This window comes from Scyliorhinus torazame, chromosome 5 (genome assembly GCF_047496885.1).
Source record: "Scyliorhinus torazame isolate Kashiwa2021f chromosome 5, sScyTor2.1, whole genome shotgun sequence".
NCBI lineage: Eukaryota > Metazoa > Chordata > Chondrichthyes > Carcharhiniformes > Scyliorhinidae > Scyliorhinus > Scyliorhinus torazame.
In genome coordinates this window covers 178,561,311-178,586,824 of record NC_092711.1, presented here as the reverse complement: position 1 = coordinate 178,586,824, position 25,514 = coordinate 178,561,311, and the positions used below count along the sequence as shown (strand labels likewise).

General features: G+C 48.3%; 1 protein-coding gene across 1 annotated transcript in view; it reads right to left on the bottom strand.

Moving 5' to 3' along the window:
- Positions 1-25,514, bottom strand: part of LOC140422542 (uncharacterized) — a 95,839-nt gene that overhangs the window by 45,765 nt on the left and 24,560 nt on the right. Inside the window, exon 2 of the mRNA XM_072507567.1 lies at positions 20,195-21,517. Coding sequence (XP_072363668.1) covers positions 20,195-21,180 — 986 coding nt within the window. The 5' untranslated portion in view covers positions 21,181-21,517. The remainder of the gene's footprint in view (positions 1-20,194; positions 21,518-25,514) is intronic.

The following is a 25,514-nucleotide window of genomic DNA, read 5'->3' as shown; positions in this document are numbered from 1 at the left end:
CACTGCGTAAGTTGGCAAGGGTGCAGGGCACAGATGAGTTTTAGGGGCTAGGGCTCGTGCATGAACTCCGTTCGTTATTAAAGTCAATGTTACACCTACAGAAGCTTCCTTTGTGCTCTGTCCAAAGCATGCGGGGGTGTCATGTACGTTGAGCGCAAGTGTGTGTGTGAGGGGTGGTCTTACCTCAGCCTCAGATGAGTCTGCCCCCTTCCCCCTGGGCCGCCATCAACATCCCCCCGGGCAGAGGACGGGACCGTGCGCTGCAGTGTCACAGCCGCATGCAGGGATGGTCCGGGTGGATGGTGGTACTGTGGCCCAGGAGTAGGCCATTCAGCCCTTCGAGCCTGCTGCCCCTTTCTATACGATCATGGCTGATCTGGTTGTGATCCCAGCTCCACTTTCCTGTCTCACCCCCAAAACCCTTGACTCCTCTGTCAAAACTCTGACTAACTCTGCCCTGAATATATTCAATGACCCAGCCTCCATTGCTCTCTGGGGAAGAGAATTCCACAGACTGAAGACCTTCTGAGAGAAAAACATACTCCTCTGATGTGTCGGGTGTTCTGGGTCACATACTGGTCACCAGCACTTGAAATAGTGCAACACTATTTTATTGAATCATTAACTGTTTAACATACTCAGACTGTGGGTTTATACAATACTAGCTTTAACTAAAGATCTTTGCCTTGTCCTAACCAGTCGATGCACTCAGCACATGGTGAATGTCTGCATTGCAGGCTGTGAGCTCTGTCCTCCTAGCTAGCTGCAACTCGAATGAGCGGGAGCTCTGATGCCCCCTGTCTTTATAGTGCGTGTGCTCTCACTGATGATTGGCTGCGGTGTTGTTGTGTGTCCATCAGTGTGTGTCTGCACCATGATATACTGGTGTATATTATGACATCCCCCCATTTATAAAAAATATACCTGCGTGGCAATAAATAGTGTATGATGAATGTTCCTGACTACGTGTGTGCGAAATATTTACAGGACTATGTACATAAAACTAAGCTATTTACATGGGAAGGTGCCTGGTGCAGAAAAACAGTGCGTCACAAGAATAACGAGATGAACACAATATACAAACCACTTGAACGATTAAACGGAAGAACAGAACGAATCAGAAGGTCCATAAGTCCACAAAGTTCACAAATTAAGTCTTTGAGGTGGGCGACGAATTCTGGTTGACCGCCTCAAGGGTGGGTCGGGAGAAACCGGTTGAGGAGCGGGCTGGACTGCGACACAGTGAGGCGGATGCAGAGTGACCGGAATCTCTGCATAGTCCAGGTCAGGGTCAACAGGAGGGCGTGGCAATGGTGGAGGATCACGTAGCGAGCGCAGAACGAGACGAAGGGCACGTCGATTGCGGCGCAGAATGGAGCTAGCCGGTAGACGAACCAGGAACGAGCGGGGGGGGGCCACCTGCCGAAGAACCACAGCGGTTGCAGACCAGCCACTGTCGTGTTGGGTGTTCCGATACACAAACGAACCAACACGGTTGTAGATGGTACAACTCTGTTTTATTATTCTGCACAATAATAACTATTAACTTCTGGCTGTGGTTCGTACTTCACCAGCTAACCTGTGGACCCAGCCCTATCACTATCTTAGTGAGGCACTCAGCACATGGTGTATGTCTGAGTGGCACGCTGTGAGCTCTGTGCTCTGAGCTATCTCCTGGTAGAATGAGCGGGAACTGTGGTGTTCCCTGTTTTATAGTGCGTGTGCTCTCACTGGTGATTGGCTGCGATGTTGTGTGTGTGTTGGTTGGTCCAACTACCTGTCCATCAGTGTGTGTGTGATTGCACCATGAAAAATGAAAATGAAAATGAAATGAAAATCGCTTATTGTCACAAGTAGGCTTCAATGAAGTGACTGTGAAAAGCCCCTAGTCGCCATATTCCGGCGCCTGTTCGGGGAGGCTGTTACGGGAATTGAACCCGCGCTGCTGGCCTGCCTTGGTCAGCTTTCAAAGCCAGCTATTTAGCCCAGTGCTAAACAGCCTATGATATGCTAATGTGGATATCATGACATCCCCCCCTTTTCACAAGGATATGTGCCTACATGCTAATAAATATTAGTGTGTACTGAGTGCATCTGAGTATGTGTGTGCAATATTTACAACATGTACATGGGGCTAAACTACATACAGAGGAAGGTGTCAGGTACAACAGAACAACGAGGTTGTACCACCAACTAAACAAGTGCAATCCGCAAACGACGAGAGAGAACTTCTGGAACGACAAGAAAGAAACACGTTAACATTATTGTAAAACAATTCAGTGAGTCCAATGTGCTAACAGGCTCATAAGTCCAGTCTATCAGGTGGGCGACGAATTCGGGTTGACCGCCTCAAGCGTGGGTCAGGATCCACCGGCTGAGGAATGGGCCTGGCCACGGGCGAGAGAGGAATAGGCAGAGTGGCAGGAAGCTCAACAAAGTCGACATCAGGGACAACAGGAGGGCGTGGCACTGGTGCATGATCTCGTAGCGAGCGCAGAAGCAGCCGAAGGGCCCGCCGATTACATCGGCGAATGGAGCCATCAGGCATGCGAACCAGGAACGTGCGGGGAGCCACGCGGCAGAGAACCTCGGCGGTTGCCGACCAGCCACACTCCGGTAGGTGGATGCGGATGTTGTCTCCAGGCGCCAGGGCAGGAAGATCAGTTGCCCGAGCGTCATGTGCCACCTTCTGCTGAGCACGCTGCTGTCGCATCCTCCGCAGTACTGGAGCATGGTCGGGTTCAGGAACATGAATGGACGGCACAGTGGTCCTGAGGGTAAGACCCATCAACAGCTGGGCTGGCGACAGGCCCGTGGACAGTGGGGCCGAGCGATAGGCCAGCAGGGCTAAACAGAAGTCAGATCCGGCATCAGCAGCCTTGCAGAGGAGCCACTTCACGATGTGGATGCCTTTTTCCGCCTTGCCATTTGACTGGGGATGTAAAGGACTGGACGTCACGTGTGTGAAGTTGTATGAAGTGGCAAAAGAAGACCATTCTTGGCTCGCAAAACAAGGCCCGTTGTCAGACATGACGGTGAGTGGAATTCTATGGCGAGCGAAGGTTTCTTTGTATGCCCGGATGACAGCTGATGATGTCATGTCGTGCAGGCGTATGACCTCCGGATAATTTGAAAAATAGTCCATCAGAATAATGTAGTCCCTGCCGAGCGCATGAAAGAGGCCCACACCCACCTTCGCCCTGGGGGACGGGACCAACTCATGGGGCTGAAGTGTCTCAGGGGGTTGCGCCGGCTTAAACCTTTGGCAGGTGGGGCAGTTGAACACCATGTTAGCGATGTCGTCGCTGATGCCCGGCCAGTACACAGCTTCCAGGCCCTCCGCCTGCACTTTTCAACTCCGAGATGGCCTTTGTGCAGTTGTTCGAGGACAAGCCGGTGCACGCTGTGTGGGATCACAATCCGGTCCAGCTTTAGGAGGACACCGTCAATGACGGCCAAGTCGTCCTGGACATTGTAGAATTGTGGGCACTGCCTCTTGAGCCACCCTTCCGTCATGTGGCGCATTACACGCTGTAGAAGGGGGTCAGCCGCAGTCTCACGGCGAATGTGGGCCAGACGTGCGTCAGTAGCCGGCAGATTGGCCGATGTGAAGGCTACTTGTGTGTCGACCTGACAAACAAACCCCTCTGATTCGGGCGGTGTGCTCACTGCTCTGGACAGAGCATCCGCGATGATGAGGTCCTTTCCCGGGGTGTAGACAAGTTGGAAGCCGTACCTCCGGAGCTCGAGCAGAATGTGCTGGAGGCGAGGGGGCATATCGTTGAGGTCCTTCTGAATGATGCCGTCCAGGGGGCGATGGTCGGTCTCCACAGTGAACTGCGGAAGACCATATACATAATCGTGGAATTTGTCGATGTCGGTCAACAAGCCTAGGCACTCCTTTTCAATATGTGCATAGCGCTGTTCTGTGGGGGTCATGGCCCGCGAGGCACAGGCGACCGGGGCTCATGATGCGGTGTTGTCCCGTTGCAGGAGTACCGCCCCAATGCCGGACTGGCTGGCGTCAGTCGAGATCTTGGTGTCCCGAGTGGTATCGAAAAACGCCAGTACCGGGGCGGCGGTGAGCTTGACCTTGAGCTCCTCCCATTCACGCTGGTGTGCGGGCAGCCACTGGAATTCCGTTGTCTTCTTGACCAGGTGGCGAAGAGCCATTGTGTGGGAGGCAAGGCTGGGAATAAACTTCCCCAGGAAGTTGACCATCCCAAGAAAGCGCAACACTGCCTTCTTGTCTGCCAGCTGCTGCATGGCTGCGATGGCTGCCACTTTGTCGGCAGCCGGCCGCACCCCTGACCGGGATATGTGGTCCCCCAAAAACTTTAGCTCAGTCTGGCCAAAAGAGCACTTGGCTCGGTTGAGGCGCAGACCCTGATCTCGTATCCTTGCAAAGACACACTGGAGACGACTGATGTGCTCCTGTGGTGTGGTGGACCAGATGATAACGTCGTCTACATAGACGCATACCCCTTCGATGCCCTCCATCATCTGTTCCACGATGCGATGGAACACTTCGGAGGCCGAGATGATGCCAAACGGCATCCTATTGTAGCAGTATCTGCCAAATGGAGTGTTGAAAGTGCACAGCTTCCTGCTGGACTGATCCAATTGAATCTGTCAAAAACCCTTTGAGGCATCAAGCTTGGTGAAAATTTTTGCCCGAGCCATTTCGCTCGTGATTTCTTCCCATTTGGGTATGGGGTAGTGTTCCCTCATGATGTTGTTGTTCAGGTCTTTTGGGTCAATGCAGATCTGGAGCTCGCCGGAGGGCTTCTTGACGCACACCATGGAGCTGACCCATGGCGTTGGCTCCGTGACCCGTGAAAGCACTCCTTGATCCTGCAGGCCCTGCAGCTGCTGCTTGAGCGGTCCTTGAGTGGTGCTGGGACTATACGAGGTGCGTGAATGACCGGGGTGGCGTCCGATTTGAGCCGTATTCTGTGTGTGTAGGGCAGTGTACCCATGCCCTCGAAAACCTCCTGGTTGTGCGCGAGAAGTGAGTGGAGCTGCGCCCTAAAGTCTGCATCCGGGAAATCGGACGTGCCTTCTAGAGAAAGAGAGTGTACACGCCGAACAAGGTGGAGGATCTTGCACGCCTGTGCGCCTAACAGAGAGTCCTTCGAGGATCCAACTAGTTCAAAAGAAAATGTGGCTTTATGTGAGTTGTGTGTAACCTCGAGCTGGCAGGACCCCGTGGCTGGGATAACTTTTCCGTTATAGTCAACCAGCTGACAGTGGGATGGCAGAATCGGTGGTTTAACCTTCAAGGCCTGGAAGGCTGACCATGCGAGGAGATTGGCGGAGGCAGCAGTGTCCAAGCGAAATGTGATGGGTGATGGGTTGACCGTTAGGGTGGCACACCACTCAACGCCCGGATCAATGCTGTGCACTGGCATCAGCTGGTGGTTCCGACTTGAGGACATCCAGTTCTTGTTTATTACCGCAACGCGGAAGGGTTCCCGGTCGTCGGTATCACAGGTCTGCATGTTGTCAGGATATGACTCAGTGTATGGGGGCTGAATGGCCCGCACGTCCCTGCGAGGCTGGCGGAATTGAGGAGAGTCGGCAGGTTGAGCTGCTCGACAGCAGGCAGCGTAGTGGCCCATCCTGTCACAGCGGAGGCATTGTCGCGCTTTGGCCGGACATTGCCGCTTTAAGTGTGCGGATCCACAGTTGCCGCATGTCGAGACATCATGGCGTTCGTTGCGCCACCGCGCATGCGTGGTGCGGTCCTGCATAGAGCGCGCCTGCGCATCCCGTCCCTCTGCGCGACGTCCCCTCTTTTGGCGCGTACAAGCGCGGGAGGCCTCGGAAAGCGCGCGAAATGGCCGCCCTCGTCCGGGCCGGGGACCGGAAGGAGCTCGATCGACTGGACCCGCTCGGCCTCGTAGGACTCCTGCCGTGCCGATTCGGCCGCCTGGATTTGGGAGTACCGGCTGGTGGAGGACGCAGGTCTCGATGGCGGTGGCTAGGGTGAGGCGCTTTATTTTGAGGAGCTGCTGGCGTAGGGTGTCCGAGGCGACCCCAAAAACTATCTGATCCCGAGTCGGAGGAGGCCTCATAGCCGCAGGACTGCGCGAGGATACCGAGTTGTGTCAAATAAGATTGAAAAAGCTCATCCTTACCCTGCAGGCACTGCTGGAAGAGGTACCTCTCGAAGCTCTTATTAACTTCCACGCTGAAGTGTTCCTCAAACTTTAGAAGGACCGTCTTGTATTTCGTCTTGTCCTTGCCTTCCGCGAATGCCAGGGTGTTGTAGATGTGGATGGCAGGTTGCCCCGCCGTGGAGAGGAGGAGGGGGATCTTCCTGGTGTCCGATTCATTCTCCCTGTCTGTGGCTTCTCGGAAGAGCTGGAAGCGGTTTTAACATTCCGGCACCTGTTCGGGGAGGCTGGTACAGGAATTGAACTCACACTGCTGGCCTTGGTCTGCGTTACAAACCAGCTATTTAGGCCACTGTGCTAAACCAGCCCCTACACCACAAACAATGGAGGCCCAAACACCGATCCCTGTGGAACACCACTAGTCACAATCTTCCATTCAGGAAAACACCCTTCTACTGCTACCCTTTGCCTTCTGTGACCGAGCCAGTTCTGTATCCATCTTACCACCTCACCTCTGATCCCGTGTGACTTTACCTTTTGTACCAGTCTGCCATGAGGCACCTTGTCAAAGGCTTTACTGAAGTCCATGTAACCAGCATCCATTGCCCTCCCCTCACCAATCATCTTTGTCACCTCCTCAAAAAACTCAATCAAGTTAGTGAGGCACGACCTCCCCTTCCCAAAACCATGCTGTCTATCGCTAATGAGTCCATTTGTTTCCAAATGGGTATAAATCCTGTCCCTGAGAATTCTCTCCAATAATTTACCTACTACCGAAGTAAATAGGACACTGCTTCTCTGTTCCTCCTGCCATAGTGAGCACATTCACATTCTCCCACATTATACTCCATCTGCAAATCTTTACCCTCACTTCACCTGTTTGTATCTTTTTGTAGACTCCCCACAACCTATTGGTAATTTTAAAAAATATATATTTATTAAAGTTTTTTAACACAATTTTTCTCCCTTACAAGCAATAAACCCCCCCCCCCCCGTAACAAAATAATGAGGAATTGCGCAGAGCAAGATATATACATGGCAAAATGATATATTTACATGGCTTTGTACACTGGCTCTCTCCCATACGTGCCAGTTTCCCCAACCCTTCATGTTATACCTTGCTCATTCACCCTCCCGGGCAGTCCCCCCTTCCCCCCCCCCCCTTCCCAGGACGTCCCCCCCCGTCCCCGTCCCCCCTTCCAGGTTGCTGCTGCTGCTGACCGATCTTCCTCTAACGCTCCGCGAGATAGTCTAGGAACGGTTGCCACCGCCTGTAGAACCCCCGCGCAGACCCTCTCAAGGCGAACTTAATCCTCTCCAACTTTATGAACCCAGCCATATCGTTTATCCAGGCCTCCACGCTGGGGGGCTTCGCCTCCTTCCACATTAGCAAGATCCTTCGCCGGGCTACTAGGGACGCAAAGGCTAGAATGCCGGCCTCTTTCGCCTCCTGCACTCCCGGTTCGTCCACTACTCCGAATATTGCTAGGCCCCAGCTTGGCTTAACCCGGACTTTCACCACCTGAGATATTGCTCCCGCCACTCCTCTCCAGAACCCCTCCAGTGCCGGGCATGACCAAACATATGGACATGGTTCGCCGGGCTCCCTGAGCACCTTCCACATCTGTCCTCTATCCCAAAGAACCTGCTCAACCTCGCCCCCGTCAGGTGAGCTCTGTGAACCACCTTAAATTGTATCAGGCTGAGCCTGGCACACGAGGAGGAGGAATTAACCCTACCTAGGGCATCAGCCCACAGACCTTCCTCGATCTCCTCCCCCAGCTCCTCCTCCCATTTACCCTTCAACTCTTCTACCAGCGCTTCCCCCTCTTCTTTCATCTCCTGGTGTATTTCCGACACCTTGCCCTCCCCAACCCATACACCCGAGATCACCCTGTCTTGAATTTTGTGTGCCGGGAGCAACGGGAATTCCCTCACCTGTCGCCTCACAAAAGCCCTCACCTGCATATATCTAAAGGCATTTCCCGGGGGTAACTCAAACTTCTCCTCCAGTGCCCCTAGGCTCGCAAATGTTCCGTCAATGAACAGGTCCCCCATTCTTCTGATCCCCGCCCGATGCCAGCTCTGGAACCCCCCGTCCATCTTCTCCGGGACAAACCGGTGGTTACCCCTGATCGGGGACCACACCGATGCTCTCATTGTACCCCTGTGCCGTCTCCACTGGCCCCAGATCCTTAGCGTTGCCGCTACCACCGGGCTCGTGGTATACTTTGTCGGCGAGAGCGGCAGCGGTGCCGTCACCAATGCCCCCAGGCTCGTTCCTTTACAGGACGCCATCTCCATCCTCTTCCATGCCGCCCCCTCTCCCTCCATAACCCACTTGCGGATCATCGCCACATTTGCTGCCCAGTAGTAGCTTCCCAGGTTTGGCAGCGCCAACCCTCCTCGGTCCCTACTGCGTTCCAGGAACCCTCTCCTTACCCTCGGGGTCCTATTCGCCCACACAAACCTCATAATACTCCTACCTACTCTCTTAAAAAAGGCCTTAGTGATCACGATGGGAAGGCACTGAAACACAAACAAGAACCTCGGAAGGACCACCATTTTGACCGACTGCACTCTACCCGCCAGCAAGAGCGGTAACATGTCCCATCTTTTGAAATCCTCCTCCATTTGCTCCACCAACCTCGTCAGATTCAGTTTATGTGGGGCCCCCCAACTCCTGGCTATCTGGATCCCCAGATACCGAAAGCTCCCCTCTGCTCTCCTCAGCGGTAGGTCCCCTATCCCTCTTTCTTGGTCCCCCGCCTGTAATATAAAGAGCTCACTCTTCCCTACATTGAGCTTATAGCCCGAAAACTCCCTCAGAGTTTGCATGACCTCCACCATCCCCTCCATTGGATCCACCACGTACAGCAACAGGCTCTTCCGCATATAGCGACACCCGATGCTCTTCTCCCCCTCGGACCACCCCCCTCCATTTATTAGACTCCCTCAATGACATGGCCAATGGTTTGATCGCCAATGCGAACAACAGGGGGGACAGGGGGCACCCCTGCCTCGTCCCTCGGTACAGTCGAAAGTACTCCGACCTCCGCCGGTTCGTCACTACACTTGCCACCGGGGCTCTGTAAAGGAGCTTAACCCAGCTGAAAAACCCTCCCTCGAACCCAAACCTACACAGCACCTCCCAGAGGTATTCCCACTCTACTCGGTCAAAGGCCTTCTCCGCGTCCATAGCTGCCACTATCTCCGCCTCTCCCTCCACCGATGGCATCATTATCACGTTTAAGAGCCGCCACACATTGGTGTTTAGCTGCCTACCCTTTACAAATCCTGTCTGGTCCTCGTGAATCACCCCCGGGACACAGTCCTCGATCCTCGTGGCCAGCACTTTTGCCAGCAACTTTGCATCCACATTAAGGAGCGAGATCGGCTTGTACGATCCACATTGCAGTGGGTCCTTGTCCCGCTTTAGGATCAAAGAAATTGTCGCTTCCGACATTGTCAGGGGTAGGGTCCCCTCCTCTCTTGCCTCATTAAAGGTCCTCACTAGTAGCGGGGCCAACAGGTCTACGTACTTCCTGTAGAACTCCACCAGGAACCCGTCCGGTCCCAGGGCCTTCCCCGCCTGCATGCTCCCCAAACCCTTGCTCAGCTCCTCCAACCCAATTGGTGCCCCCAAACCAGCCACCTCTTGCTCCTCCACCCTCGGGAATCTCAGTTGGTCTAGGAATCGTCTCATCACCTCTTCCCCCGCTGGGGGCTGGGATCTGTACAGCTCTTCATAGAAGGCCTTAAATACCTCGTTTATTTTCGTCGTACTCCGAACCGTGGCTCCCCTTCCATCTTTGACTCCCCCTATTTCCCTCGCTGCCATCCTTTTACGGAGCTGGTGTGCCAGCATCCGACTAGCCTTTTCCCCATACTCGTAGGTCGCCCCCTGCGCTTTCCTCCACTGTGTCTCCGCCTTCCCTGTGGTCAACAGTTCAAACTCCGTCTGGAGCCGTCGTCTTTCCCCAAGTAATCTTTCCTCCGGGGCCTCTGCGTATCTCCTGTCCACTCTCAAAATCTCCCCCACTAACCTATCCCTTTCCATGCCCTCTGTCTTCTCCCTATGAGCCCTAATGGAGATTAGCTCTCCCCTGACCACCGCCTCCCACACCACCCCTACCCGCACCTCCCCGTTGTCGTTGGCCTCCAAGTACCTTTCGATACACCCCCTCACCTTCCCACACACCACCTCGTCCGCCAGCAGTCCCACATCCAGCCGCCACAGCGGGCATTGGTCCCTCTCCTCTCCCAGCTCCAGTTCCACCCAGTGCGGAGCATGGTCCGAAACGGCTATGGCCGAATACTCCGTCCCCTCCACCCTCGGGCTGAGTGCCCTACCCAGAACAAAAAAAAATCTATCCGGGAGTAGGCTTTGTGTACATGGGAAAAGAAAGAAAATTCCAACCTATTGGTAATTAACAAGATCCCACAAACAGTAATAATGTGATAATGAGCAGATGATCTGTTTTTAGTGATGTTGATTGAGGGATAAATATTGACCAGGACACCAGGGATTCTTCTTCAAAAATAACGTGAGGTGATTTAAATCTAACCAAGCAGGTAAAGTAGGCCTCACTAACATCTCACCTGAAAGACGGGACTTCCAACAGAGCAGCGCTCCCTCCGCACTGCACAAGGGGGCAGCTGGGAGGCTTGTTCCCAGTCCTAAATGGGGACTGGACCTCAGACTGAGCCCTGACTGACTGGGAAGAGGCATGTGTTGAGTGTAAAAACCACCACAGACCAGGTGAGCCGAATGGTCTGTTTCTTTGATGTCCGTTTTATGTCATTTCAATCAGTGGAAAATTTCAGACTTGGAATTGTCAATTCCACAGCAAGGATTTGTTTGGGTGCGATGCTGAAAATGAACAGTTTGATTGTAAATTGATTTCAGCTGAGAGTCCTGAATGAATGAGGAGAAATCACAAACAGCAGTTCTTAAAGAGAAACCGAGCACCCAGCAAGAGACAACTGATCCCACATCAAGGCAGCAATAAAACAGCAAAATCATTCTCCCTCTAAAATAATAAATATCTGTCCCCCAAACTCTCCCTTGTCCTTATTAATTTTAACACTAATTCATCCCACTACTCTCCTCCCCTGAAGGTGCTGACTCTCGGGTTCAGTCTCTCTCACCGCCTTCCCCAATATGTCACCCAGGTGTCTAAACTTTACGCCTGAAGTTGTTGACAAGCTGTTTTGTTAAGGGGGCATCACAATCAAATCCAGTGACTACCCACATGTACTTTGTGTCAGGGTGGGGTCACTCCCCCCCCACCCATTCATGAGGGATTGTCCCAGGGCCGGGATTGAACCTGGGTCATCAGCACCGTGAGGCAGCAGTGCTAACCATCCTAGTCAGCAAATATTTTCAAAGACAGCGATTGATGGTTCTCTAAATATTGAAGACATCGAGGGGTATGGGGGATAGTGTGGGAAAATAGTGCTGAGGTGGATCGGCCATGATCCCATTGAATGGTTGAGTAGGCTCGATGGGCTGAATGGCATGACAGGAAGCAGTGAGCAGGGATCTGTCAATCAGCCTGAATCAGCACCTTCAGGAGAATTGGGAGGGTGGATATTAAATACAGCAGAGTGAGAATGGAGGGAGAGTGTGTGGGACGGAGATTTAGGAGAACGAGAAAGAAAAGAATGTTCCATAGAAACTAAATTTATCTGTTCTGAATTTCTATCCTGTACTGACAGTGATGTCTTTTCCAAATTGTTTTTTACAGGATATTAGAAGAGGAATTACGGACAGAAACCGCAAATGTCACATCTCGATCTGAGAGTCTCTTGATTCCTTGGGACCCGAATATCTCGGCCTTTGAATCGCCAAGAAATGTTTTCGAGTTGTTTCCTTTATGTCCTGTACTTTCCCACTGACTTGCAGACAAAACAGCCCGGCCAGCTGCAACTGTACTGTGTATAAACGTGTGTTATTGTAACTGCTCCTTGAGATGCTTCAGTTCGCTGAAGCACTCCCTGCATGTTTGTAATAAAGATTCCCAAACTTTAACCAACTCTGGACTCCGAGTGACATTTGTCCCACAACAACCTGGTGTCAGGAACAGGATCCACTGACGGCTCTGATTAAAGGAAGGTCCCCGTGTATAGCAGACACTGGGGGTGAGTATTGTTTGTTTTATACCACCCATGTTTAGTTCAGTCGGACTGACCACTGGGTACTCCTCAGAACCTCAGGGAGCTGTTTCTGGTCTGTTTCTTTGACGTCCATTCAATGTAATTTCAATAACTGGAACATTTCAGACAGGGAATTGTCGGTTTTCAAGGATATGTTTGGGGGCGATGCTGAAGTCCCCGTGACCAAGAGGGTTTTGTAGCTGCCGACAAATGAGGGAATAAAGGCGTACGGGAGACTAAACAGCAAGATTTGGCAGTTGGACAGAGTTTGGCGTGTGTTCAGAGGTCCCAGATCGGGGTCAGCCAGCATCATCACATCGATGGATCTGCACAGAAAAGGTCCAACCGGATGCAACTTATCAGGCCCAAGGTGAGGTTAGTCGCTCGAGGATTTGAAGAACCCTTTGGGGATAAAGAGATAAGAGTGGACTCACCCAGAGCGGGAAAGGTCATTCTGAAATCTCTTTGGCCCGTTTGGTGACATTTTCTCGGAACTTTTGACAAGAAACATAAATGCTGCATTTGCGCTGGGGGGTCACCTCCCGAGGGCAGTATTTCTGCAACTTCCCAAGGTGACAGATGTAGACGAAAGACTTTGGAAGTTAAATAAGTTTGTCTCTGTTTGAATGTTTCTTTTTAAAAAAAATATATTTAAAGTACCCATTTCTTTTTTTCCCCCCCAATTAAGGGCAATTGGAAAAACCCTGCACATCTTTCTGGGTTTGTGGGAGTGAGACGCATGCAGACACGGGGAGAATGTGCAATCTACACAGGGCCAGTGACCCGGGGCCAGGATCGAACCCGGGTGTTTGGTGCTGTGAGGCAGCAGTGCTAAACACTGGACCATCCCATTGAACAATGTTTCAGTGTACGGTACTTCTCAGTTAGATCAGTTTTGTTAAAGACGCGTTGTCCCCACCTGAAGACAGAAGCTGCCGTGCTTTTTTGGTAGTGGCGGGAGACTGTCGGGCATCTTTATGATGCATGTTGATGACTACCTATGTGGTGGCACTAGTGAGTTCCAAAACAACAACATTGAAGGTTCGGAGTCAGGCTTCTGGGGCCTTTAGATAAATTGGATTGGAAATCAGACAGTGTGGGTCTGATGTGACTTTCCATCAACAATCTCATGGAGAAGTGAGGAGAAATTTATTCACCCAGCGGGTGGTAATCTGTGGAATTCACTACCACAGAAAATAGTTGAGGCTAAAACATTGTGTAATGTCAAGAAAGAATTAGATATAGCTCTTGGGGGTCAAGAGATATGGGGGGGAAGGGGGGATCAGGGTATTGAACTTGATGATCAGCCATGATTACAATGAATGTTCGATCTGGCTCGAAGGGCCGAATGGCATCCTTCTATTTTCTATGCTTTTATGAGACAGTATCAACCCTGTCACAGTCAGGGACACACAGAAAGAGGAAGGTGTTTCCAAAGCTGGGACTGAGCTGCTGCAAAGTTGAATTGACAAATGGGGCACACAGGCAAGGCCGGATACAAGTTTTGATGTCTTCGAGCTGAGTTCTGTAATGAAACATCCAGAACTCGAGGATATTTAACGGGCAAACAAAACATTAAAAAATACAAGATGGAGAAATGTGTGCTGAAATTTCCATCTTTGGGTGAGCTGAAGAATATAGAATGGTTGTTTTTAGTGATGCCTCTCACTGGCTGGAGCCTGTCTCAGTGTCTGTACACGGAGTGATGTTTAAACATCTCTTTCAGCAGAATAACTTAACATTTCTCCTTCTAGATTCAAAGATCAATGATATTCAGCTCCCATGAATTGAGTGACTGTCAGATCTTGACCTGATGTTTGGTGTGAAATTTCTGTCTGTAAATCCTCCCCTTCTAATATCCTGTAAAAGGAGTTTACAAAAGCCATCACTGTTAGTGCAGGATACCCGGAATGTGAAATTCGATCCTATTGTAAGGTCCGGGTTTGGCTCCAATCTCAATTGTAATCCTCAAATCAATTACACGTCAGACTGTGTTGTGAAAGTTACCCAAAAGGAAGCTGCAGCTCCTGACTAGTTACAGATCATTCCGGGCACAAGAATGTTGTCACAGAATTTATTAAGTTAATTGTAATAAGTACAAAATCACAATAATTAACAAAGGTAGTGGATCAGTCCGTTCACTCTGGATCACCAGCTCTCGACTTCTGGGTGACTGTGGAGCTGTCTCTTGTTCTGTTGACTATCTTCTTATTTCATATTGTGTTGCATACCGAGCTCTAGAGAATTGTCGCTCATTAACCCTTTCCAGAAACTACCTCCACGCATGGTCAGTTATATCCTGCAGTTCTGATTGGCCCAAGCAGCAAATGATCTGTGCCTGATTGGTTAAATGGGGCACAATCAATCTCGGATCGCTGAAGGATGGTGGTCATGTTGCTGATGTCACTTCCCCTTAACTTGGTCACCTTGCTGATGTCACTTCCTATTAATTCAGTCACATTTGCTGATGTCACTTCCCATTAACTCCTAATTGGTTGCCCAGGATTTCAGTTACTTGTGGGAATATCCTTTTCTTTATTTTTAACTTTAAAAAAAATAAATCTCATCCTTAAAAGTTACACAGCCAATGCAGAGTGGACAGCGCAAGCCCCTAAGCCATCTCATTGCTTGTGCCAAAAATCAATTCAAATTGAATCGAATTCATGGTCTCCACAAGAGAGATGTACAAGATCCAAGCTGACAAGAAAAGGCATTGCATCTCACCTTGGGTTTGATCTAACACTTGATCATGGATGGCCAAAAGGCCGAGAAGTGATTGCTGTTCTCTGCTGTTTTATTAAGTTTCTCGCTTTTCCCCTCAAGTAACAAGACAACATAAGGTAATTTGTGTGTCTACATACTTGTAATAAGAGGATGTGTGATGTCACTTCCTCATGACTGATGTTCGTCAGGCTCATCGTCCTAACTGACACATCTCAGGTGTTATGTGGAACTTCCTAGTGACTGCTGATGCCTAAAGCAAGTTACTTCAATCCAAATAACTAAAAGTCACGAGATACACAAACTTAAACTAATACAGCATTAACTACAGAACATAGAAAATAAATCCATAAAGGGGATTGGTATGTTAAAGTTCAAGTAGCAAGATACACATCACAAAACACCATTTTCTATTCAGAAATTACATGTTCATAAGAAATAAAAATCACAAACTACATAACTACAACACCATTACAGAAACTGATAATAAAACTCACACCAATGGAGAAATTCTGTGCACACTTTGAAGGAAAGTGACATTAAGCTTTAAGTTAAAAAACAAATACAATTTAAAACATAGTTTAATTCAGAAACATCACACAGATCTCCTAATCCTGCAATAAACGATAACCGAGATTTTCATCCTGCATTAGTCCTGTGGTAAAACCATAAAACGTAATCCTACTTTGGCCTAAGACAATATGGCACAAGTCATTTGTCAAGCGGAGTGCACCTGAATACAGAGCCTCACAGAGTGTTATACCGTATTGAGCGAATTGATTCATACACTTTGATTGTGATAACTGAACATAACAAAACCAAAACGATTAAAATGACTAATATGATTATGATCACTGTTACCAAGATACTCTATCACAATGTGTTTATTGATTAATCCTGTTTTCACAGTAACTTCATTGCACTGTAAATGTAACCCTACCTGTGACACTAATAAAGATTATTATGATCTCACTGCACATTGAGATGTCAGATAGCTTTGCTCCTGCTTGGCTCTGGAAGGAACTGCTCTGAGAAATAACCCCCCCCCCCAAAATTTATGAACCAATGTTCCCGGCTATCTTTGCTAATGTGATTCTTCCAATCTACATTCAATTAAAGTTACCCATGATTATTTTGGTACATTAATGACAAGCCTGGTTTATCACTTCCTGTACACTCCACCTACAGTGTAACTACTGTTTGGAGGCCCATTAACTACTCCCACAAGGGACCTCGTGTCTTTACTATTCTTATCTCAACCCAAACTGATTCCACATCCTCATCTTTCAGGCTACGGTGGTCTCTCAGTACTGAACTAATGTAATTTTTAATAAACAGGAACAATCACATCACCTACCGAGCTTCGTGCCATTCCGATCTGTCAAATATCATTCAACATTTCCATCCCAGCCTTGGTCACCTTTCAAACAAGTCTGTGTAATGTCTATCAGGACACACATTTATCTCTATCCGCGCTGACAATTCATCCCTTGGTTACAAATGCTGCGTGCATTTTCAATCCATTTTCAGGAGTTCAATAATCCAATAGGGATTTGATGAGAAACCTCTTTACCCAGCGAGTGGTGAGAATGGGGAACTCGCTAACTCAGCGAGTGGTTGAGGTGAACAGCATGAATGCATTGAAGGGGAAACGAGATACATACATGAGGGAGAAAGGAATAGAAGGAGATGCTGATGGGGGAGATGAAGAGGGGTGGGTGGAGGCTCATGTGGAGCATAAATACTGACAGAGACCAATTGAGCCGACTGGCCTGGCCCTGTGCTGTAGACTCAATGGAACAGAGACAAATGTGTTTATTTTAGATCTACCTGCAGTGGGGGAAAAACACTATTTACTGTCCAGGATTTATGTCCTTCATCAACTTTTGTGGATCATTTCAGTGGAAATGTTCACACTGAGGCTCAAGGAGCATCAGCCCACTGGAAGCAAAATTGTGAAACCTGCCAGAATAAACTTATTATATAGAACCTTGGTTAAACTACAGCTGGAGTACTGCGTGCAGTTTTGGACCATTACCTTAGGAAAGGTATTATTGTCACAGAGGAAGTGCAACAAATGAGAAGTAATCGCACTGAACCTACAAAACCTTAAAGGCCAGGGGAGATGCAGGTGAGAGGTTTCCCCTGGTTGGAGAGTCTAGAACCAGGGGACAGAATTTCAAAATAAGGGATTACCTTGGGTCCGGTCTCAGAGGAAACATTTCTTTACTCAGAGGGTTGTGAATCTTTGGAATTCTCTACCCCAGAGGGCTGTGGGAGCTCAGTCACTGAGTGTGTTTAAAGCAGAGACTGACAGATTTCTAAACACCAATAACACAAAGGGATATGGGGATAGTGTGGGGGAAAATGCATTGAAGTTGATGATCAGCCATGATCGTATTGACTGGTGGAGCAGGCTTGAAGGGCTGAATGGCCAACTCCTGCTCCTATATTCCAATGATACAAAGATAGGTAGAAACTTAAATAGTGAAGGGGACATAAGGAGACTACAAGATTAGGTTAAGTGAGCGAGAAAAGACCTGGGAAATGGAGTACATTGTGGGAAAATGAGAAATTGTTCATTTTGGCAGAAAGAATAAAACAGCTTATTATCTAAATGGTGAGAGATTGCAGAGCTCCGAGATTCAGAGGGATCTGGGTGTCCAAGAGCATGAATCACAAAAGGCGAGTATACAGGTACAGCAAGTAATTAGGAAAGCTAATAGAATGTTATTGTTTATTGTGAGGGGAATTGAATACAAAAGTAGGGAGGTTATGCTTCAGTTACACAGGACATTGGTGAGACCACATCTGGAGCACTGTGTACAGTATTGTTCTCATTTAAGGAATGATGTCAATGTGTTGGAAGCAGTTCAGAGAATGTTTACTGGACTCATACCTGGAATTGGAGGCTGGTCTTATGAGGAATGATTGGACAGGCTGGGCTTGTGTCCGATGGAATTTAGGTGAATTGATTGAACTGTATAAGATCCTGAGGGGCCTTGACAGGGGGGATGTGGAAAGAATGTTTCCTCTTGTGGGAAGATGTAGAAACTGGAGTCACTTTAAAAGTAATAACTTGTCCATTAAAGGCAGAGGAGAACTTTTTTCTCTGAGGGTCATCAGTCATCAGAACTCTCTTCCTCAAAGGGCAGCGGAAGTAGAGACTTTGAATATTTTGAAGGCAGAGCTGAATAGATTCTTGATCAGCAAGGGGGTGAAAGGTTATCGGGTGGTCAGCGGGAATGTGGAGAAGGCTCGAGTGGCCTACTCCTGCTCCTAATTCGTATGTTATCACATCCTTTATAATAGATTGTAGCATTTTCCCTCCTACTGATGTCAGGCTAATGGGCCTGTGGTTCCCCGTTTTCTCTCTCTCTCTCCTTAAATATTGGGGTTACATTTACCACCTTCCAATCTGCAGGAACCATTCCAGAATCTATAGAATTGTGAAAGATGATCACCAATGTATCCACTATCTCTACAGCCACCTCTTTCAACACTCTGGGATGTAGAGCATCAGCTTTTGGGGATTTATTAACTTTCAATCCCATTATTTTCTCCAGTGCTACTTTTTCACTAATACTAATCTCTTTCAGTCCCTCGTGCTCACTGGTCCCTTGGTTCTCTAGTGTTTTGGGGATGATTTCTGTATCTTCCTCTGTGAAGACAGACACACATTGTTTAGTTTCTCTGCCATTTCCTTATTCCCCATCATAAACTCTCCTGTCTCTGCCTGGAATGGACCCACATTGGTCTTCGCTAATCTTTTCCTTTTCACATTCCTATAGGAGCTTTTCCAGTCGGTTTTTATGTTTCTCCCCAGTTTGCTTTCATATTCTATTTTCTCTTTATCAGTTTCTTGGTCCTCCTTTGCTGAATTCTAAAACAAGTTCCCAGTCCTCAGACTTACTACTATTTTGGCCACTTTATGAGCCTCTTCCTTTGATCTAATGGAACCTTTAAATTTTCTTGTTAGCCAAATTTCCTGTTGAGATTTTTGCTCCTTAGAGGAATCAATATTTGTTGTATATATGTTTAAGGAAAGTCGCCAAAGTCCCAGAGGTCCATAGGCTGCTCTCCCCTTTTGAAAGAAATAGAGCTGACTGGTAGTGATTTAACCTGAGGGTCACCACACCTCAGGTGAAGGGCAATATTGAGAAGATGAGGCCTTCATGGATAACCACCCGGTACGGGTGTTGACCCCATGCTGTTGGCGTCACTCCGCATCATGTTTTTAAAAAAAAAAAATTTTTTTTTAAATTTTTTTTTAAAAAAAGAGTATCCAATTATTTTTTTTCCAATTAAGGGCCAATTTAGCGTGGCCAATCCACCTACCTTGCACATCTTTGGGTTGTGGGGGCGAAATCCATGCAAACACGGGGAGAACGTGCAAACTCCACACGGACAGTGACCCAGAGCCGGGATCGAATCCAGGTGCTCGGCGCCATGAGGCAGCAGTGCTAACTACTGCGCCACCGTGCCGCCCCCGTTGCTTCACATCACGAACCAGCCATCCAGCCAACTGAGCTAACCAATCCCCTTGTAAATATGCAATCATTCTTTAAATATTAGCTATTCCCTGTTTCCCATCAGTTTCCCAGCCCACCTCAGACAACCTGCCCCTCATACCCTGACAGTTGTCTTCTGTGAGGAATACCCAAATAAATTAAACAAATCAAAAACATGTAATCACCACAGCCCATCTCCATGGCAACGTGGCATGCTTTGGAGGTTCCAAACAGAAATGGGAACTAAATATCTTCAAATTTCCAAATACCCTTTCACTCTGTCACCCTTGTGAAATTTAGAACCAGGTCATCGCAACAAGGCTCAAAGCACATAAACCCACTGGAGGCAAAGTCGCGAGAGTGGCCAGTCCAGCAGAAAGAAACCCTCCGATCATCCCCTTGACCAACTGACAGGATGAACAAAATGCAGTCCTGGGTGTAATTGAGAGCAGAAACAATAACAGAATCCAACTCCTGTAATCACTTGTGAACTTGTTGGTGTCTCCACCGTTGCGATGAATCACAGATTTCCTTCCTAGGCTGAACACACGTGAATGGCCTTACTCGTGAAGTCGCTGGTGTGTCCGCAGGCTGGATGAGTGAATAAATCCTTTTCCACACTGAGAACAGGTGAAAGGTCTCTCTCCAGTGTGAAGTCGCTGGTGTGACTTCAGATTGGTTGACCGAGCGAATCCCTTCCCACACTGAGAGCAGGTGAATGGCCTCTCCCCAGTCTTAACGCGCTGGTGTGACTGCAGGTGGGATAATTGACTGAATCCTTTCCCACACTCAGAGCAGGTGAACGGCTTCTCCCCGGTGTGAACTCGCTGATGTGACCGGAGGCTGGTTGAAACACGGAATGCCTTTCCACACTGAGGGCAGGTGAATGGCTTCTCCCCAGTGTGAACTCGCTCATGTGACTGCAGGTTGGATAACTGACTGAATCCCTTCCCACAATGAGAGCAGGTGTATGGCTTCTCCCCGGTGTGAACTCGCTGGTGTTTCTTCAGTATGGATAGCTCAGTGAATCCCTTCCCACACTGAGAGCAGGTGAACGGCTTCTCCCCAGTGTGAACTCGCTGGTGTTTCACTAGCTCAGATGAAACACGGAATCCCTTCCCACACTGGGAGCAGGTGAACGGCCTCTCCCCAGTGTGAATTCGCTTGTGTACACGCAGGTCATGTAACTGTCTGAATCCCTTCCCACACTGAGAGCAGGTAAACGGCTTCTCCCCAGTGTGAACTCGCTGGTGTACCCGCAGGGTGGATGAATCACTGAATCCCTTCCCACACAGAGAGCAAATAAATGGCTTCTCCCTAGTGTGAACTCTCTGGTGTGAACGCAGGCCAGATGGATCACTGAATCCCTTCCCGCAGTCAGAGCAGGTGAACGGCTTCTCCCCGGTGTGAATTCGCTGATGTTTCCGCAGGCTGGATGAATCACTGAATTCCTTCCCACATTGAGAGCAGGTGAATGGTCTCTCTCCAGTGTGAACTCGCTGATGTGTCCGCAGGTTGGATAACACAGTAAATCCCTTTCCACACACAGGGCAGGTGAACGGCCGATCCCCAGTGTGAATGCGTCGATGAGCTTCCAGTGTAGATGGGGCTCTGAATCCCTTCCCACAGTCCCCACATTTATATGGTTTCTCCATGTTGCGTCTCCTCATGTTTCGCCAGGTAACAATCAGTTGAAGCCTCGTCCACACACAGAACACGTGTACGGTCTCTCCCCGCTGTGAATGGTGTGATGTTTTTTCAGGCTGCGTAACTGGTTAAAGCTCTTTCCACAGTCAGTGCTCTGGAACACTCTCACTCGGGTGTGTGTGTGTGTCTTGGAGCTTTTCCAGTCACACTGATGGTTAAAATCTTTTGATGCTGAGAGATCGGGCAAACATTTCTCCTTCTAGATTGAATGATATTCAGGTCCCAAGGAATCGAGTGACTCCGTAACATCAAGAGGTTACGTTTGAGATTTCTGCCTGCAATTCCTCCTCTTCGATTATCCTGTAAAAAGGAGTTTACAAAAGACATCACTGTCAGTACAGGATAGAAATTCGGAACAGAGAATTCTAGTTTTGATGGAACATTCTTTCCTCTCTCATTCCCCAATACCTAGTCTCCAGGGATCGGACTCAGAGGGCCGGAGTATTGGAGCGGTGAGTATAAAAACCTTACCTCAGGGATTCGCGGCCTAGTCTCCAGGGAGCGGACTCGGAGGGGTGGAGTATCAGAGCTGTGAGTATTAAAGCCTAACATCAGGCTGGGATGTGTTGAGCGGCGCACAGAAGGTGGCGCTCCTCCGAGGAAATCGAATTGAGGCAATTTTATCCAAAATAGCCGACCAGAACAGAGGAAAAAAAGTATCCTTTTCCAACCCACACAAGGTACAGGATATTTGCAAAAATGCCGAACAACAGCTGCACTAGAGGCTGCAAGGAAACAAGAGGCAACGGGAGCCTGGAGAAACTGGTGAGCGAGACGGCGGCCCACGAGGCGAGAAAACTCTGGCAGCACCTGAAAGAGAGGGACCAGCAAGCCGTGCAAGGAACTGCCCCTGTTCCATTACTAATGACTACACATATCATACTATCCCCTTGTTCCTGTTTCTTGTCTGTAAGATAAATGGAGATTGTTGCAAACATATATCAAAAACATTGTCAGATCAATACAAGTAGTCGTGTACTAGTTAACAATTTTTTAAAGAACTTTTTTTGAAATTTGTTACAGTCCACAAATGTGAGTATGTACTCAGTCTTCAGTGTGAAAAAATGCTTATGTCACAAGGAGGCTTCAAATGAAGTTACTGTGAAAAGCCCCTAGTCGCCACATTCCGGCACCTGTTCGGGGAGGCTGTTACGGGAATCGAACTGTGCTGCTGGCCTGCCTTGGTCTGCTTTCAAAGCCAGTGATTTAGCCCTGTGCTAAACAGCTCTGTGGCAGTGTGTTACAGTACCAACAAGTCATCAGTCCAATCCACCAAATGTTCGAATGGTTGAACCATGTTCGTTGTCTGACGTGATCTTTTTCTGTGCTTGTGGTGTTGCTTTCGTGTTTCCTTTGCCTTCAAAACCTATTTGGTATCTGTTTTTTCCAGCAAGAACCATCACTTCCAGACCATTGGAATGTCATTGTTTCTTTCCAAACAATGTCGTGTCCTTCCTGACATTGGTACCATTATGCATGAACTTGGTAGAGTCAACGCACGCATTTGTCGGTTTTATCTTGACTGTTGCTGTTTTTCATACACTGTCCTGCAGTCCCTTGCTTGGCTGCCACCTGGATTGCTTTCCATACTGTATGGTCTGTCAAGTGTGACTCACTAACTTGATAGAGATTTTCAAGGTGGTCGAAAAGATGGTTGATGCAGGTAGGGCAGTGGATGTTGTCTATATGGACTTCGGTAAGGCCTTTGACAAGGTCCCTCATGGCAGACTGGCACAAAAGGTGAAGTCACACGGGATCAGGGGTGAGCTGGCAAGATGGATACAGAACTGGCTAGGTCATTGAAGGCAGACAGTAGCAATGGAAGGGTGCTTCTCTGATTGGAGGGCTGTGACCAGTGGTGTTCCACAGGGATCAGTGCTGGGACCTTTGCTATTTGTAGTATATATAAATGATTTGGAGGAAAATGTAACTGGTCTGATTAGTAAGTTTGCGGACGACACAAAGGTTGGTGGATTTGCGGAAAGCGATGAGGACTGTCAGAGGATACAGCAGGATTTAGATTGTTTGGAGACTTGGGCGGAGAGATGACAGATGGAGTTTAATCCGGACAAATGTGAGGTAATGCATTTTGGAAGGTCCAATACAGGTAGGGAATATATAGTGAATGGTAGAACCCTCAAGAGTATTGCCAGTCAGAGATCTCTAGGTGTACAGGTCCACAGGTCACTGAAAGGGGCAACACAGGTGGAGAAGGTATTCAAGAAGGCATACGGCATGCTTGCCTTCATTGGCCGGGGCATTGTTTATAAAAATTCGCAAGTCATGTTGCAGCTGTAAAGAACCTTAGTTAGGCCACACTTGAGGTATAGTGTTCAATTCTGGTCGCCACACTACCAGAAGGATGTGGAGGCTTTAGAGAGGGTGCAGAAGAGATTTACCAGGATGTTGCCTGGACTGGAGGGTATAAGCTAGGAGGAGAGGTTGAATAAATTTGGTTTGTTCTCACTGGAACGACGGAGGTTGAGGGGCGACCTGATAAAGGTCTGCAAAATGAGGGGCATAGACAGAGTGGATGGTCAGAGACTCTTTTACTGGGTGCAGGGGTCAATCACTAGGGGGCAAAGGTTGAAGGTGCGAGGGGCAAGATTTAGAGGAGATGTACGAGGCACGTTTTTTTTTTAATACACAGAGGGTAGTGGGTGCCTGGAACTCGCTACCGGAGGAGGTGGTGGAAGCAGGGACCATAGTGACGTTTAAGGGACCTCTTGACCAATAAATGAATAGGATGGGAATAGAGGGATACGGACCCCGGAAGTGTAGAAGATTTTAGTTTAGACGGGCAGCATGGTCGGCACAGGCTTGGAGGCCCGAAGGGCCTGTTCCTGTGCTGTACATTTCTTTGTTCGATACCTTTGTGTACATTCTGTTGTTCCGTAGTTATGCTTTGTGTGCTCAAAATCCATTCCTTCTGGCTTGTCTGATTCATTTTCAACCTTTATACTATCAGTGTCCTTTGTATTATCTGATGTATCTTTGAACTTTGTGATAGCAGTTCCTTTTGGGTAATCTGATGTATCTGTGATCTCTTGGTGCTTCTCATCTGCAGTCAACTTCTCCAAGATGTCATTTTCTTGTAAGCTCTTCACAATTGAGGTGTTCTCAACTGATTTGATCACTGTTGCGCTTTCATTGCTACGTTCTTGTTGGTTATTCACAATTGATGTTCTCTCAATTGACCTGTTCATTGTTGCACTCTGACTGTCAGCCTTTGTACAGTCCAGCTGAGATCTGTCAGTCTTGCTTTCGTCCTGCACAGCTTGTATGCTATTTGTGATCATTTCATCACTCGTCGCAAATAAAGTGGATCGACTGTCATAGCTTTCTTTTTGTTGCTCATCATTTGTTTCTTCACTGTTGTCCTTATTGGCAAATACAGTGGATATAATTTCATAGTCTTCTATTTCTGGCTCATCAAATATAGAAGATAGACCTTCATACATAAGAACTAGGAACAGGAGTAGGCCATCTGGCCCTTCGAGCCTGCTCCGCCATTCAATGAGATCATGGCTGATCTTTTGTGGACTCAGCTCCACTTTCCGGCTCGAACACCATAATCCTTTATTCCTTCATTCTTCAAAAAACTATTATCTTTATCTTGAAGACATTTAATGAAGGAGCCTCTACTGCTTCACTGGGCAGGGAATTCCATAGATTCACAACCCTTTGGGTGAAGAAGTTCCTCCAAACTCAGCCTCAAAATAAGGGGAAGTAGATTTAGGACTATGCCCCCCTAGTTCTGCTTTCACCCGCCAGTGGAAACAACGTCCCCACATTTATCCTATCTATTCCCTTCATAATTTTATATGTTTCTATGAGATCCCCCCGCATCCTTCTAAATTCCAACGAGTACAGTCCCAGTCTACTCAACCTCTCCTCGTAATCCAACCCCTTCAGCTCTGGGATTAACCTAGTAAATCTCCTCCGCACACCCTCCAGTGCCAGTACGTCTTTTCTCAGGTAAGGAGACCAAAATTGAACACAATACTCCTGGTGTGGCCTCACTACCACCTTATACAATTGCAGCATAGCCTCCCTAGTCTTAAACTCCATCCCTCTAGCAATAAAGGACAAAACTCCATTTGTCTTCTTAAACACCTGTTGCACCTGTAAACCAACTTTTTGTGACTCTTGCACTAGCACACCCAGGTCTCTCTGCACAGCAGCATGTTTTTATATTTTATCATTTAAATAATAATCCCGTTTGCTGTTATTCCTACCAAAATGGATAACCTCACATTTGTCAACATTGTATTCCATCGACCAGACCCTAGCCCAT